General features: G+C 49.4%; 1 protein-coding gene across 1 annotated transcript in view; it reads left to right on the top strand.

The window, feature by feature from the left end:
* LOC147093425 (uncharacterized) overlaps positions 1 to 13,141 on the top strand; it is a 40,521-nt gene extending 27,380 nt beyond the window's left edge. Inside the window, exons 2-3 of the mRNA XM_085973899.1 lie at positions 11,812 to 12,543; positions 12,621 to 13,141. Of these exons, the coding sequence (XP_085830025.1) occupies positions 11,918 to 12,543; positions 12,621 to 13,035 (1,041 nt within the window). The 5' untranslated portion in view covers positions 11,812 to 11,917 and the 3' untranslated portion in view covers positions 13,036 to 13,141. The remainder of the gene's footprint in view (positions 1 to 11,811; positions 12,544 to 12,620) is intronic.
* The last annotated feature ends 3,634 nt before the right edge of the window (positions 13,142 to 16,775 follow it).

The following is a 16,775-nucleotide window of genomic DNA, read 5'->3' on the forward strand; positions in this document are numbered from 1 at the left end:
CATCAATTTTCCTAACACCATTTCCCTACAAATACTGATTTCTTTCAGTTCCACCCTTTCATCAGACCCTATGTTCCCCGGCATCTCTGGGAGGTTATTTGTGTCCTCCTTTGTGAAGACAGAACCAAAGTATGTATTAGTTGGGCTGCCATTTCTTTGCTTCCCATTATAAATTCCCCTGATTCTGACTGCAAGGGACCTATGCTTGACTTCACCAATCATTTTCTCTTCACATATCTATAAAAGCTTTTAGTCAGTTTTTATGTTCCATGCAAGCTTACTCTCATATTCTATGTTCCCTTTCTTAATTAATCTCTTTGTCCTCCTTTGTTGAATCCTAAACTGCTCCCAATCCTCAGGATTATTGCTTTTTCTGGCCAATTTATATGTCCTCTCCTTGGATCTTATGCTATCCCTAATTTCCCTTGTTAGCCACGGTTGAGTCACCTTTTTTGTTTTATTTTTATGCCAAACTGGGATGAACAAATTCTGTAGCTCATCCATTCAGTCTTTGAATGTTTCCCATTGCCTATCCACCATCAACCCTCTGAGTGCCATTCCCCAATCAATCCTACCCAACTCGCTCCTCAGACCATCGTAGTTTCCTTTATTTAAATTGAGGACCCTAGTCTCTGAGTCAACTACTTCATTCTCCATCTTAATGAAGAATTCGATCATATTATGATCGCTCCGACCCAAGGGGCCTTGTACAACAAGATTGCTAATTAATCCCTTCTCATCACATAATACCCAGTCTAACATGGCCTGATCTCAGGTTGGTTCCTCGACATATTGGTCCAGGAAACCATCCCGTAAACATCCAGGAATTCCTCCTCCACAGTATTGTTACTAATTTGGTTGGCCCAATCTATATGTAGATTAATGTCACCCATGATGACTGCTGTGCCCTTATTGCACGCTTCTTTAATTTCCCTTTTAGTGCCATCCCCAACCTCCGCCTTACTGTTTGGAGGTCTATATACCACTCCCACTAATGTTTTTTTCCCCTTAGTATTTCTCAATTCTACCCATACAGATTCCACATCATCAGAGCTAATATCCTTCATTACAATGGTATTAATCAATGGGACTGTCTCTGACCTTTCTCCCCAGTCCATCTCCAGGACCAGTGTGTATCTGAGTCAAAGGGACTCTCTCTGACCTTTCTCCCGAGTCAATCTCCAGGACCAGTGTGTATCTGAGTCAATGGGACTCTCTCCGACCTTTCTCCACAGTCTATCTCCAGGACCAGTGTGTGTCTGAGTCAATGGGACTCTCTCTGACATTTCTCCCCCGTCCATCTCCAGGACCAGTGTGTATCTGAGTCAATGGGATTCTCTCTGACCTTTCTCCCCAGTCCATCTCCAGGACCAGTGTGTATCTGAGTCAATGGGATTCTCTCTGACCTTTCTCCCCAGTCTATCTCAAGGACCAGTGTGTATCTGAGTCAATGGCACTCTCTCTGACCTTTCTCTCCTGTCCATCTCCAGGACCAGTGTGTATCTGTGTCAATGGGACTCTCTCTGACCTTTCTCCCCAGTCCATCTCCAGGACCAGTGTGTATCTGAGCCAATGGGACTTTCTCTGACCTTGCTCCGCAGTCCATCTCCAGGACCAGTGTGTATCTGAGTCAATGGGCTCTCTCTGAACTTTCTCCCCGGTCCATCTCCAGGACCAGTGTGTATCTGAGTCAATGGGACTCTCTGGCCTTTCTCCCCAGTCCATGTCCAGGACCAGTGTGTATCTGAGTGAATTGGACTTTCTCTGACCTTGCTCCGCAGTCCATCTCTGGAAGCTCTTTGAATCGGAAGGGTTCTCTGGTTGGTGCTCACAATCCTGTGCTGGTTCACCTGCTGTCGTTCCTCATTCTACAATCCCTGTTTACTTCGAGCTGAGCACCTTCCTCAATCACAGCATCATTCACCTGGACATCTAATTGTGGCAGAGCAGAAAATAAGAAGAATATTTAAAGCATGAAGTAATATAATGTAGACTTTTAATCTGCTTACTAATAATTCAATTTCAAGGCCGAGTATTTGTTTGATTTTGTCCCTTTCCTGAGATCCCCAGTTCGAGGGCTGTGTGCATAGTTTGGAGATTTTCCTCACAGTCAATTTCCGGCCCCCTGAGACTCCCCCAGTTTCACTGCTCTGGGCGGAAATGTGCCATTTTCTGTGCGGAGTTACTGCCCGGAGCGGTGACCCTGTGAGCCTCCCTCGCTGTGATCTAAACTCGGGGCTGAGCAGCCACTGTCGGGCCGGGTGCTGAATGGAGCCGAGTTCCCTCAATCACAGAGCGGGCCCTGTAACCTGGGCAACCAGCCTGTTTCTGACCCTCACTCACCGATCAACCCGCGCCACCCAGCACTGCATGGGACAGCAGCGGAGTGGCACTGCGCCTGCGCGGGAGAGAAAGGGAGCAGCACTGCGCCTGCGCAGGAGAGAAAAAGGGAGCGGCATTGCGCCTGCACGGGAGGAAGAGAAAGGGAGTGGCACTGCGCCTGCGCGGGAGAGAGTAAGTGAGTGACACTGCGCCTGCGCGGGAGTACAAGGAGCGGCACTGCGCCTGCGCGGTGGGCAGGAGTGCGGCACGGCGCCTGCGTGGGAGAGAGAAAGGAAGCGGCACTCTCAGTGGTGGGAGGACTACATCGGAACATATTAATATGTTCCGATGCAGTTCTCCCACCACTGGGAGCGATAATGATGCGTTCGTGCGACATCGCTGTCCCGCGCAGGCGCAGTGCCGCACTCTATCTCTCCCGCGCAGGTGCAGTGCCACTCCCTTTTTCTCTCCCGTGCAGGTGCAGTGCCGCTCCGCTGCCGTCCCACGCAGATGCAGTGCCGCTCCCTTGTTCCGCGCCGGTGCAGTGCCGGGCGGCGCGGGTTGATCGGTGAGTGAGGGTCAGAAACAGGCTGGTTGCCCGGGTTACAGGGCCTGCTCTGTGACTGCGGGAACTCGGCTCCATTCAGCACCCGGCCTGACAGCGGCTGCTCAGCCCCGAGTTTAGATCACAGCGAGGGAGGGTCACCGCTCCAGTTAGTAATTCCGCACAGAAAATGGCCCATTTCCGCCCAGAGCAGTGAAAATGGGGGATTCTCAGGAGGCCGGAAATTTACAGTCAGGAAAATCTCCAAACTAAATACACCGCCCCGAACTGGGGATCTGAGGAAAGGGACAAAATCAAACAAATACTCGGCCTTGAAATTGAATGATAAGTAAGCAGATTAAAAGCCTACATTACATTATTTCACGCTTTCAATATTGTTCTTATTTTCTGCTCTGTCACAGTTAGATGTCCCGGTGGATGATGGTGTGATTGAGGAAGGTGCTCAACTCGAAGTAAACAGGGATTGTAGACTGAGGAACAACAGCCGGTTAACCAGCACAGGATTGTGAGCACCAACCAGAGAGAACCCTTCCGATTCAAAGAGCTTCCAGAGATCAACTGGGGAAAAAGGTAAGAGAGAGTCCCATTGACCCAGATACACACTGGTCCTGGAGATGGACTGGGGAGAAGGGTCAGAGAGAGTCCCAGTGACTCAGATACACACTGGTCCTGGTGATGGACTGGGGAGAAAGGCCAGAGAGAGTCCCATTGACTCAGATACAAACTGGTCCTGGAGATGGACTGTGGAGAAAGGTCAGAGAGTCCCATTGACACAGATACACGCTGGTCCTGGAGATGGACTGGGGAGAAAGGTCAGAGAGAGTCCCATTGACTCAGATACACACTGGTCCTGGAGATGGACTGGGGAGAAGGGTCAGAGGGAGTCCCATTGACCCAGATACACACTGGTCCTGGAGATGGACTGGGGAGAAAGGTCAGAGAGAGTCCCAGTGACTCAGATACACACTGGTCCTGGAGAGGGACTGGGGAGAAAGGTCAGAGAGAGTCCCATTGACTCAGATACACACTGGTCCTGGAGATGGACTGGGGAGAAAGGTCAGAGAGAGTCCCATTGACTCAGATACACACTGGTCCTGGAGATGGACTGGGGAGAAAGGTCAGAGAGTCCAATTGACTCGGATACACACTGGACCTGGAGATGGACTGGGGAGAAAGGTCAGAGAGAGTTCCATTGACTCAGATACACAATGTTCCTGGAGATGGACTGGGAAGAAATGTCAGAGAGAGTCCCATTGACTCAGATGCACACTGGTCCTGGAGATGGACTGGGGAGAAAGGGCAGAGAGAGTCCCATTGAGTCAGATACACACCGGTCCTGGAGATGGACTGGGGAGAAAAGTCTGAGAGAGTCCCATTGACTCAGACACACACTGGTCCTGGAGATGGACTGGGGAGAAAGGTCAGAGAGTGCCATTGACTCCGATACACACTGATCCTGGAGATTGACCCTCCCGCACTCGCCCCCTGACCCTCCCGCACTCGCCCCCTGACCCTCCCGCACTCGCCCCCTGACCCTCCTGCACTTGCCCCCTGACCCTCCCGCAATTGCCCTGATGGGGCTCTTCTCAAGTAAACCAAGCGGTGCAATAAAACACCCCCAGAATCAAGGCCCTGCTCCTGGTGAAGGTGATCAGGCCCCAGGAACCAGTACAAGTGAGCAAAGTCAGGGTCAAGGCCCTGCTCCTGGGTAAGGTGATCAGGCCCCAGGAACCAGTACAAGTGAAGCGACTCCTTCTCCCGGAGATTTATTAAACGTGAATACTCAGGAGTTGACCAAAAATCAGGTTCGTAATATTAATCAAGGAGTCAATTTCTGCTGTAAGGAGAGATGATTCCTTAGCAGGTTCCTCTAATGAGGCCATATGGGTAGAACTTAAAGACAAAAATGGGGAAAGCACTTTGCTGGGAGTGTACTATAGGCCCCCAAACAGTAAGGGGGAGATAGAGGAACAGATATGTAGGCAAATCTCAGAGAAGTGTAGAAATAATAGGGTAATAATTGTTGGGGATTTCAACTTCCCCAATATTAACTGGGATAGTCAGAGTGTGAAAGGCTTAGAGGGTGTGGAATTCTTAAAGTGCATCCAGGAGAGCTTTTTCAGCCAACATGTAGAAAGTCCTACAGGAGATGGGGTGGTTCTGGACCTAATTCGAGGGAATGTAGCAGGGCAAGTGGTAGAAGGGTTAGTAGGAGAGCATTTTGGTGACAGTGACCATAATTCGGTGAGATTTAAAGTAGTTATGGAAAAGGACAAAGATGGACCGGAAATAAAGGTTCTAAATTGGGGGAAGGCCGATTTTAATATGATAAGGCAGGATCTGGCCAAAGTGGACTGGGATCAGCTACTTGTAGGAAAATCCACATCAGAGCCGTGAGAGTCTTTCAGAAAGGAAATAGAGAGAGTACAACGCCAACATGTTCTCGTAAAGGTCAAGGGTGGGACCAACAAGCCCAGGGAACCCTGGATGTCAAGGGACATACAAGAATGGTTTAGGAAAAAAGGGGAGGCTTTTGGCAGATACAAAGGACTAAAAACAGTGGAAGCCCTAGAGGAGTATAGAAAGTGCAGGGGGGTACTTAAAAAAGAAATTAGGAGAACGAAGAGAGGTCATGAAAAAACACTGGCAGGCAAAATAAAGGAAAATCCCAAGGTGTTTTATTAGTATATTAAGGGCAAGAGGATAACCAGGGAAAGAGTAGAGCCCATTAGGGACCAAAGTGGCAATCTGTGTGTAGAGCCAGAAGATGTAGGTGAGGTTTTAAATTAATATTTTGCATCTGTGTTCACTATGGAGAAGGACGATGCAGGCATAGAAATCATGCAGGGGGATTGTGATATACTTGAACAAATTAGTATTGAGAGGGAGGAGGTACTAGTGGTTTTAGCGGGTTTAAAAGTGGATAAACCCCCAGGCCCAGATGAGATGTATCCCAGCCTGCTGTGTGAGGCAAGGGAGGAGATTGCAGGGGCTCTGACACAAATTTTCAGAACCTCTCTGGTCACAGGGGAGGTTCCAGAGGACTGGAGAACAGCTAACGTTGTACCATTATTCAAGAAGGGTAGTAGTAGGGATAAACCAGGGAATTACAGGCCAGTGAGCCAAACATCAGTGGTAGGGAAATTATTGGAAAACATTCTGAGGGACAGAATTAGTCTCCACTTGGAGAGGCAAGGATTAATCAAGGATAGTCAGCATGGCTTTGTCAGGGGGAGATCATGTCTAACCAATTTGATTCAATTTTTCGATGGGGGTGACTAGGTGTGTAGATGAGGGCAGTCCAGTTGATGTAGTCTACATGGACTTCAGTAAGGCTTTTGACAAAGTCCCACATGGGAGACTGGTCAAGAAGGTAAGAGCCCATGTGATCCAGGGCAATTTGGCACATTGGATCCAAAATTGGCTTAGTGGCAGGAGGCAGAGGGTGATGGTCGAAGGTTGTTTTTGTGACTGGAAGCCTGTGTCCAGTGGTGTACCACAGGGTCTGGGTCCTTTGCTGTTTGTAGTGTACATTAATTATTTAGATATGAATGTAGGAGGTATGATCAGTAAGTTCGCAGATGACACGAAAATTGGTGGAGTGGTAAATAACGAGGAGGGAAGCCTCAGGCTACAGGAGAATATAGACAGGTTGGTTAGATGGGCAGCACAGTGGCAAATTAAATTTAACCCTGAAAAGTGTGAGGTGATGCATTTTGGGAGGACTAACTAGGGAATACACAATGAATGGTAGAACCCTAGGAAGGACAGAGGATCAGAGGGACCTTGGTGTGCATGTACATAGATCCCTGAGGGCAGCAGGGCAGCTAGATAAGGTGGTTAAGAAGGCATATGGGATACTTGCCTTCATTAGCCGAGGCATAGTATATAAGAGCAGGGGGGTTATGATGGAGCTGTACAAAATGCTAGTTAGGCCACAGCTGGAATACTGTGTGCAGTTCTGGTTGCCACACTATAGGAAGGATGTGCTTGCATTGGCGAGGGTGCAGAGGAGATTCACCAGGGTGTTACCTGGGCTGGAGCGCTTCAGCTATGAAGAGAGACTGGACAGGCTGGGGTTGTTTTCCTTAGAGCAGAGAAGGCTGAGGGGGGACCTGATTGAGGTGTACAAAATTGTGAGGGGCATAGATAGGGTAGATAGAAAGGAACTTTTCCCCTTAGTAGAGGGGTCAATAACCAGGGGGCATAGTTTCAAGGTAAGGGGCAGGAGGTTTAGAGGGGTTTTGGGGAAAAGCTTTTTTACCCAGAGGGTGGTTGAAATCTGGAACTCGCTGCCTGAAAGGGTGGTAGAGGCAGGAACCCTTAGAGCATTCAAGAAGCATTTAGATGAGCACTTGAAACGCCATAGCATACAAGGCTGCGGACCAAGTGCTGGAAAATGGGATTAGAATAGACAGGGCTTGATGGCCGGCGCGGACACGATGGGCCAAAGGGCCCCTTTCTGTGTTGTATAAATCTATGACTCAGGCACAAGGTTGTGGGTTCAAGCCCCACTCCAGAGACTTGAGCACAAAAATTCAGGCTGACACTCCAGTGCAGTACTGAGGCACTGTCAGAGGTGGCGTCTTTCGGATGAGATATTAAACTGAGGCCCTGTCTGCTCTCTCAGGTGGATGTAAAAGATCCCATGACGCTATTTTGAGAAAGAAAGACTTGCATTTATATAGTGCTTTCATGACCAGCAGACGTCTTGAAGTGCTTTACAGCCAATGAAGTACTTTTGAGGCGTAGTCACTGTTGTAATGTGGGAAAGAGCAGGGGAAATATCCCCGGTGTCCTAGCCAATGTTTATCCCTCAATCAATGTAACAAAAGGATAATAGCAAAATACTGCGGATGCCGGAAATCTGAAATAACAACAGGAAATGCTGGAAACACTCGGCAGGCCAGGCAACATCCGTAGAGAGAGAAACAGAGTTAACAAAAAGATAGATTATCTGGTCATTATCACATTGCTGTTTGTGGGAGCTTGCTGTGTGCTATTTGACTGCCGCATTTCCTACATTACAACAGTGACTACACTTCAAAAGTACTTCATTGGCTGTAAAGCACTTTGGGACGTCCGGTGGTGGTGAAAGGCGCTATAGAAATGCAAGTCTTTCTTTCTTCACTGGTCTCACCAGCGACCTCTTCTGGCTGATGGTTGATTGACAGATGATAGTCCGCGCATGCGCACAGGGAGCGGCGGTTTGGGCTGAGGGTAATAACCGCGCATGCCCAGAGGACACCAACCCCCCTCCCCCCACTCGGAGCTGCGCCTGCGCACTCGGATCCTGCCGGACGGAGTCGGCGCGGGCCATTCCGGGGAAAGGCCTTGGTGTCGGGTCCAGAGTCGCGATCGGTGATGCAAAGTGAGTTTTCTCCGCTCCGATTGGGTGGAGAATCACGCGGGGTGGGGGGAGGGGTGGATCGGGAGAGAATAAAGAGAAATAGAAAAACCTGAGAGTCCGTGAGGCCCCGGACCGAGCGGCATCAGTTGGATGGAGCACGTGACCTCCTCGGGGACACGTGACCCGGGCCCAGGGCCTGTGATGGGAGCTTCCAACCAATAGGGAGCGAGTGGGGCGGGGCTGGAGGAGCGAGCCGGCGGCGGGTCCTCCAACCAATCGGGGAGCCCGAGGGACGGGACTGGCGCCAGCTGATTGTCTGATCCACAGGGCAGCGAGTTTCTCCAGTCCCTTGTTCAGGGTCCGGGGCCAGGGGAGGCTGTGGGCCTTTATTCCCCTCACTGGACACAAGGCTCTTTGGCTCACAACACACTGGCTCCGGTTTTAATAGAGACATTTTAAATTCATCAATAAAAGCAGATAAACCTTGTGCTTCTGTGGAACAAACTTTCTAATATTTTATAGAATCAGAGAATGGTTACAGCACAGAAGGAGGCCATTCGGCCCGTCGAGCCCGTGCCGGCTCTCTGCAGGACCACTTCAGCTAGCCCCACTCCCCGCCCTTTCCCTGTAACCCTGCAAATGTCTTTACTTCAGGCACTTATACAATTCCCTTTTGAAAGCCATGATTGAATCTGCCTCCACCTCCCTCTCAGGCAGTGAATTCCAGATCCTAACCACTCACTGAGTAAAAAAGTTTTTCCTCATGTCGCCTTTGGTTCTTCTGCCAATCTCTGTTACCTCATCAAAAACTCAATCAGATTCAGAACGGCCGGGCCCTGCAGACGTGCGGCCAGGGCCCTGGCACCTCGAAACCCAGGGTGCAGCGCCTCCCCCATCCGAGCCGCCGCTTCCCGGTTTCTTCAGCAGGTTCCACCAAGCCTGAATTGGGAAAAGGACAGGAGCCAGGCTCCCAGAATGGCCTGCGGCCCCGGGGAGCATGCGCACTCTCAGCGGGGAAATCGGCACGTTGGATAGAGCGGTTTCTGGGGCGCGGGGAATTGTGGGTGCTGCGGCCGCCATTAGTCAGCAGCTGTGGGGAAGAGTTTTATTGCAGGCTGACGGAAGGTAGGTCCCTGGCCGCCTGTGTAGGACTTTTTGTTGCTTCATTGTTGAGGATGTAACTAGTAAAATAGATAAGGGAGAACCAGTGGATGTTGTGGATTTGGACTTTCAGAAGGCTTTCGATAAGGTCCTGCATAAGAGATTAGTGTATAAAGTTAAGGCACCTGGGATTGGGGGCAAGGTATTGGCTTGGATAGAGAACTGGTTGGCAGACAGAAAGCAAAGAGTTGGAATAAATGGGTCTTTTTACGAGTGGCAGGCAGTGACTAGTGGGGTGCCATAGGGATCGGTCCCTGGACCCCAACTATTCACAATATATATTAATGATCTAGACAAGGGAACTAAATGTAATATCTCCAAATTTGCAGATGACACAAAGCTGGGTGGGCGTGTGTGCTGTGAGGAAGGTGTCGAGAAACTACAGGATGATTTGGACAGGTTGGGTGATTGGGCAGAAGCATGGCAGATGCAATATAACGTGGATAAATGTGAGGTTATCCACTTTGGTGGCAAAAACAGGAAGGCAGATTATTATCTGAATGGCAATAGATTGGGAGAAGGGGAAATTCAATGAGACTTGGGTGTCCTTGTGCACCAGTCGCTGAAGGTAAGCATGCAGGTGCAGCAGGCGGTTTAGAAGGCAAATGGTATGTTGGCCTTCGTAGCGAGAGGGTTTGAGTACAGGAACAAGGATGTCTTGCTGCAGTTGTACAGGGCCTTGGTGAGACCACATCTTGAGTATTGTGTGCAGTTTTGGTCGCCTTATCTGAGGAAGGATGTTCTTGCCGTGGAAGGAATTCAACGAAGATTCACCAGGCTGATACTTGGGATGGCAGGAATGACGTATGAGGAGAGATTGGGACGTTTGGGCTTGTACTCGCTGGAGTTTAGAAGAATGAGAGGAGATCTCATTGAAACTTATAAAATTCTGACAGGACTGGACAGACTAGATGCAGGAAGGATGTTCCCGATGGTCGAGGAGTCCAGAACCAGGGGTCACAGTCTAAGGTTACGGGGTAAGCCATTTAGGACAGAAATGAGGAGGAATTCCTTCACCCAGAGAGTGGTGAACCTGTGGAATTCTCTACATCAGAAGGCAGTAGAGGCCAATACATTAAATATATTCAAGAAGGAGTTGGATATATTTCTTAAAGCTAAAGGGATCAAGGGGTATGCGGAGAATGCGGGGACCGGGTACTGAATTTGGATGATCAGCCATGATCGCATTGAATGGCAGAGCAGGCTCGAGGGGCCGAATAGCCTACTCCTGCTCCTATCTTCTATGTTTCTATGTTTGTATGTTTCTATGCTTCAGTTTGAGCTGGATTGGAGATGGAGGAGAAGCTGCTGGGTTTAACCCCCCAGTACTTCTGAGCCCAGGAGGACCCAACAATTTCCAATGTGAGACTGTCAAGGGAGGTGGATTCTAGGGGAGATTAGGTTGTTACACAGACACTGTCCGTACCATGTAAAAGAGTATTGTTTTAGGAACAAGTATTTCTGTACAGGCTTTTAATCCAGTTTACATCTACAGATTTGTTTTAATTAATTCTTGGGATGTGGGCGTAGCTCGCAAGAGCAGCAAATACAGGAAACTTTCTGGTATCCGGCACTGACGGGACCGAGCTGGTGCCGGTCGATCAACACTGCCGGAGAAACGCGCGCTATAGTTAAAAGATACGGAGCTTCTGAGTTCCGTCTGAAGCAACAAACCCTGTAGCTAAGCAACAGCTTCAGCTAGACGCTTGCAGAGCCACAAATGGAGAAAAAAAGCAGCTAAAATTAAAAAATGTTATCTGAACTGACTCCTGAATTTTGCCGGTGGATAGAGCATTCCGGATATTTAACCTCCGTTTAAACGAAAGTTTCCTGTATTGCCAATCCCCAGTTTCCCGTTGAGAAGGGGGTGGTGAGTCACCTTCTTGAACTACTGCAGTCCGTGTGGTGAAGGTATTCCCACAATGTTGTTCGGTAAGGAGTTCCAGGATTATGACCCAGCAATGATGAATATATCTGAGTCAGGATGGTGTGTGACTTGGCGGGGAACTTGGAGGTGATGGTGCTCCCATACAACAGCTGCCCTTGTCCTTCTAGGTGGTGGAGGTTGCGGGTTTTGGAGGTTCTATCAAAGTTCTGGTTGAGTTGCAGATGTATAAAGTTCCTTTCCTTCGCCCCCTCCCCCTCCCACACCCACCTCTCTCTCTCTCTCGCTCTCTCTCTCCTCCCATAGAGGCCAGAGTCTTGTGTAGGCCCAGACCAGGTGGTGGATTCCCTTCCCTGAAGGGCATCAGTGAACCAGTTGGGTTTTTATGACAATCCGGCAGCTTTCATGGTCACTTTTTTCTAGTGCCGGCCCAACAATTGACCAGATTCATTGAGCTCAATTTCACAACCTGCCTTTGTTTTCTTGTGGGTTGTCTCTCATGCTCCCTGTTTAATATTAATTTTATAGGACACTGGAAGGGGAGGATTTGCAGAGAGGAAACTCAAACCAAACATCACGTCAAGATCTGACAGTCACTCGACTCATCAGATCTGAATATCATCGGCCTCTGAACATGGAAGCAAAAAGCACCGTTCACAGCGGGGAGAAACCGTACACGTGTTCTGTGTGTGGACAAGGCTTCAGCCGACCCTCTGGCCTATCGAGACACAAGTGCATTCACACCGGGGAGAGGCCATTCACCTTCCCTGAGTGTGGGAAGGGATTCACTCAGTCATCCCACCTCCTGACACACCAGCGCACTCACACCGGGGAGATGCCATTCACCTGCTCTGAGTGTGGGAAGGGATTCACTCGGTCATCCAACCTGCTGATACACCAGCATGTTCACACCGGGGAGAGGTCATTCACCTGCTCTGAGTGTGGGAAGGGATTCACTCAGTTATCCAACCTGCTGATACACCAGCGTGTTCACAGTGGGGAGAGGCTGTTCACCTGCTCTGAATGTGGGAAGGGATTCACTCAGTCATCCACCCTGCTGACACACCAGCGTGTTCACACTGGGGAGAGGCCGTTCACCTGCTCTGTGTGTGGGAAGGGATTCACAGAGTTATCCCACCTGCTAAGACACCAGCGAGTTCACACTGATGAGAGACCTTTTAACTGCTCGGACTGTGGGAAGTGCTTTAAAAGTTCCAGGGAACTGATGCGCCATCAACATGTTCACACTGATGAGAGACCGTTCAGGTGCTCGCACTGCGGGACTGGGTTCAGGCGATCATCTGAGCTCACAATAGACCAGCGCACTCACACTGGAGGACGTTCACCTGCTCCATGTGTGGGAAGGGATTCACTCGTTCATCCACCCTGTTGATACACCAGCGAGTTCAAACTGGGGAGAGGCCGTTCACCTGCCCTGAGTGTGGGAAGGGATTCGCTCAGTCATCCCACCTCCTGACACACCAGCACACTCACACCGGGGCGAGGCCATTCACCTGCTCTGAGTGTGGGAAGGGATTCACTAATTTATTCCACCTGCTGACACACCAGCGAGTTCACACTGGGGAGAGGCCGTTCACCTGCTCCATGTGTGGGAAGGGATTCACTCGCTCATCCAACCTGCTGACACATCAGCGCGTTCACACCGGGGAGAGGCCATTCACCTGCTCCGTGTGTAGGAAGGGATTCACTCGCTCATCCCACCTCCTGACACACCAGCGAGTTCACAAGTGACTGCAGGGGTTGGATTCTGTTGTTGCTGCTGTTAATCACATCCAGGACTGAACCATGTTCATTCTGACAGGTGGGGATTGTTTCTGCTGATGTTAATAACTCCGGGAACTGGGCTGGAGTTTAATATTCTGGATATATGTCCAATAAATCAACTTTGTTTTAAACACATTGTTGTAGATTTTTGTCTTTCCCACCTGAGTGTTTAGCATCACCTGGCTGAAGCTCAGAAAGGACAATCTGGGGGAGGATCGTACGATGGGAACAGAACTCTAGCCTGGACACAGTCCTTCAGGGCCACACTGAGAGGGGCAAATGGCACTTTGGTCTTTCTTGTCTCTCTTCACTGACGGCAAAGTTGCCGTGCGGGTTAATCTCGAGGTGTGTGAGAAACGTGTCCTAGCCGCTCTCTGCCATGGTTCAGAGCTCCTAGGCACGGAACAGAAGGCTCCGTTAGGAATGTACCCCAGTGCTTTTTTTTTAATGGCCTTATTAACGTGTGTCGCTACTTTTAGTGATTTGTGTATCTGTGTCCCTGGATCTCTGCTCCTCCAGTCCATTTAGACTCTTGGGGGGAAATTTGGTGGTGCCCCCTTTGGGTCGCTAACGTGACCAGGACTAATTTTAGCACCCCAAAAAAGTTAGCACCCTGTGCATTATATTCAACTGTAGCACCCCAAGCAGGAGGCAGGGTGCTACTGGAAGCACTCCCCTCCATCTTGAGGTGCTACCAGTGAATTTCACGGCTCTTCATGTAACAGCGCCACGCCCGTCGGCACAAAGCACCGTGTCATAGCAGACCTCCCTTCCTGATTAAAGGGGAGGGGCCTAGCACTGCGCACACCGAGGCTCTGCTGGACCACCGGGGAGTGGGGTGTCGGATCAAGAGGAGCGCCGGGCTGTGCGATCGCGTCCGACACCCCGAAGAAGAAAGGGGAAGGGGGCAGGTGCTGGCAGTCGGCCAAAATAAAAAGTTGCCGCCAGCCACCTGCCCTTTAAGTGGCGTCGCCGCGGCTGCAGAAATTACCCCTGACCCTGTCGGTCATATCGTCTGGCGATAGGTCAGGGGTCGCAACCCAAGGTTGCAGCCGGGGTGCTGCGCGTGGCGATGACGTCATTGCCGGCGGTGCAGTGCCGCGGGGAGCTACCGACTACCTTTGCCGCTAACCTCCCGCTGAATATCACAGGAGGCACAAAGCAACCCTATTTCACCCCCTTGTCCAAGTAGTGAGTGCCCTCCTCATTCTTCCCACCAAAACACACCGCCTCACACTGATCTACAGTGAAATTCATTAACCCACCGCCTCACACTGATCTATAGTGAAATTCATTAACACACCACCTCACACTGATCTATAGTGAAATTCATTAACCCACCACCTCACACTGACCTATAGTGAAATTCATTAACACACCACCTCACACTGATCAAGTGAAATTCATTAACACACCACCTCACACTGATCTATAGTGACATTCATTAACACACCACCTCACACTGATCTACAGTGGAATTAATTAACACACCACCTCACACTGATCTACAGTGAAATTCATTAACACACCAACTCACTGATCTATTGTGAAATTCATTAACACACCACCTCACACTGATCTATAGTGACATTCATTAACACACCACCTCACACTGATCTACAGTGAAATTCATTAACACACCCCCTCACACTGATCTACAGTGTAATTCATTAACACAGCACCTCGCACTGATCTACAGTGAACTTCATTAACACACCACCTCACACTGATCTACAGTGAAATTCATTAACACACCCCTCACACTGATCTACAGTGAAATTCATTAACACACCACCTCACACTGATCTACAGTGAAATTCATTAACACACCACCTCACACTGATCTATAGTGAAATTCATTAAAACACCACCTCACACTGATCAATAGTGAAATTCATTAACACACCAGCTCACACTGATCTACAGTGAAATTCATTTGCCAATTACATGCCCATTCTGAAATTTATTAATGTCTTCTTGCATTTTGTCTTCTTCAGTATTAACTCTACCTCCCAATTTGGTGTTATCGACAAACTTTGAAATTGTTCTTCTGATTCACGAGTCCAAATCGTTTATGTAAATGGTGAACATTAGTGATACCAGCGCCGATCCCTGTGGAACACCACTTCCCACCTTTTGCCAGTCTGAGTAGCTACTCTTAAACCCCACTCTCTGTTTTCTGTTTTGTGACCAGCTTGCTATCCATAACAGTATGTAAAATCGACAAGATGACCAAGGGCAGGCCATGTGGAGGGAAGGGCCAGGCAGCAGAATGGATGGAAAGCTGGCTACAAAACAGAAATCAGAGGGTTGGAGTTAAGGGAAGTTTGTAGCGATCTTTCCATCCATTCTGTTGCCTGGCCCTTGACTCCACACGGCCTGACCATGGTCACCTTGTAGACCGTACATACTGCAGACACAGTGCACCAGTGGTGGAAGGGGTGGATATTGAGTCCTGTGGCAGGGGCGCTGATGAAGTGGATTTCTCTGTCCGTGAGTTTTGAGGCATCGCTAGTTGCATTTTTCACCTTTCCACCTTTAAAAAAAACCTTGCTGCCAGTTTATTAAAGCTATTAACAGCCGCTCGGGTGGGACACACCAATAAATGAGGCCTTGTTTCCCTCAGAATGACAGGCCTGAACCCGAGTTAGAAAACATTTAGTAATTAAACCAGGCTGGGCGGGGCCTAAGGTGCGAGTTAGTAACGGAAAATTGGTGGCCAGCGTACTTCACACCAGGGCTGAGGATCTGGGGACTCGGGTTTCTGTGTCATTTATTGATTAATTTTGTTTATTGCCGAATTTCAATCAGACTGGCGGGTCATCTTGCTGTCTGATGGAGGCGAGGGTCCCCAATGGAGGGCTCTCTATGTGGGAGTCCTTCCCAGCACCATTGGGGATCTGGGGTGGAGACTGTTGCAGGGAGCTGTCATGTGCAACAGTTTAAGATCCTTTATGGACTCCAAGCTCAGATGTGTTTTCTGCGGCCTAGAGGAGTCCCCGGGCCGTGTATATATTCAGTGTGAGAGGTTGCAGCCCCTGTATAGTTACCTGAAGGGGCTGCTCCTCAACTCTTGGTTACACTTTAGCCCCACGCTCCTAATCTTTGGCCGCCCGGTGCGGAGGGGGGTGGGTAAGTCGGAGGATCTTCTGTTGGACCTACTCTTGGGCCTGGTGAAAACAGCAATTTGTAGGGCCTGGATGGGTGGGGCCCATGGGGGGTTCACTCTGGCTGCCTGCCTCTCTCCCATGGTCTTGTCCCTGCCCGGGTGGCCCTGGAGAGGGAGCAGGCGGTGTTCACCAGTTCAATTGATACCTTCCTCGACTGGTGGACACGGAAGTTATCAAGAGGCGATAATCGATCCTCAAAATCACATTGTGATTTAATGATTAATTGTGTGTGTGTCACAAATACATTTCTTCTATTTTGCTACAAAAGCTCTACTAGACATGTTAAACTACTAGTTATTTAATCAGGGCTGCAGCTGCTGAAAGGTTGTCTGCACTGAGGTTTGTGGCCAGAGCTGGCAGACGTGTTGTTCTGAAGTCTGATGTCTCACACCTGAAGAGTCTGTTTATGTCGTGTTGTAATGACCTTTTTCTGTTGCCTGGTGTCAGAAATAGAAATCAAAGGAAGATGATGCCCCACTCTGTTAATCAACTCTTTGACACATTTCCATTTCTTAATTTACAAAGATCACAACTCCA

This window comes from Somniosus microcephalus, unplaced genomic scaffold, assembly GCF_052327205.1.
Source record: "Somniosus microcephalus isolate GS21.2 unplaced genomic scaffold, FLI_Smic_1.0 unresolved_chr1, whole genome shotgun sequence".
Classification (NCBI taxonomy): Eukaryota; Metazoa; Chordata; class Chondrichthyes; order Squaliformes; family Somniosidae; genus Somniosus; species Somniosus microcephalus.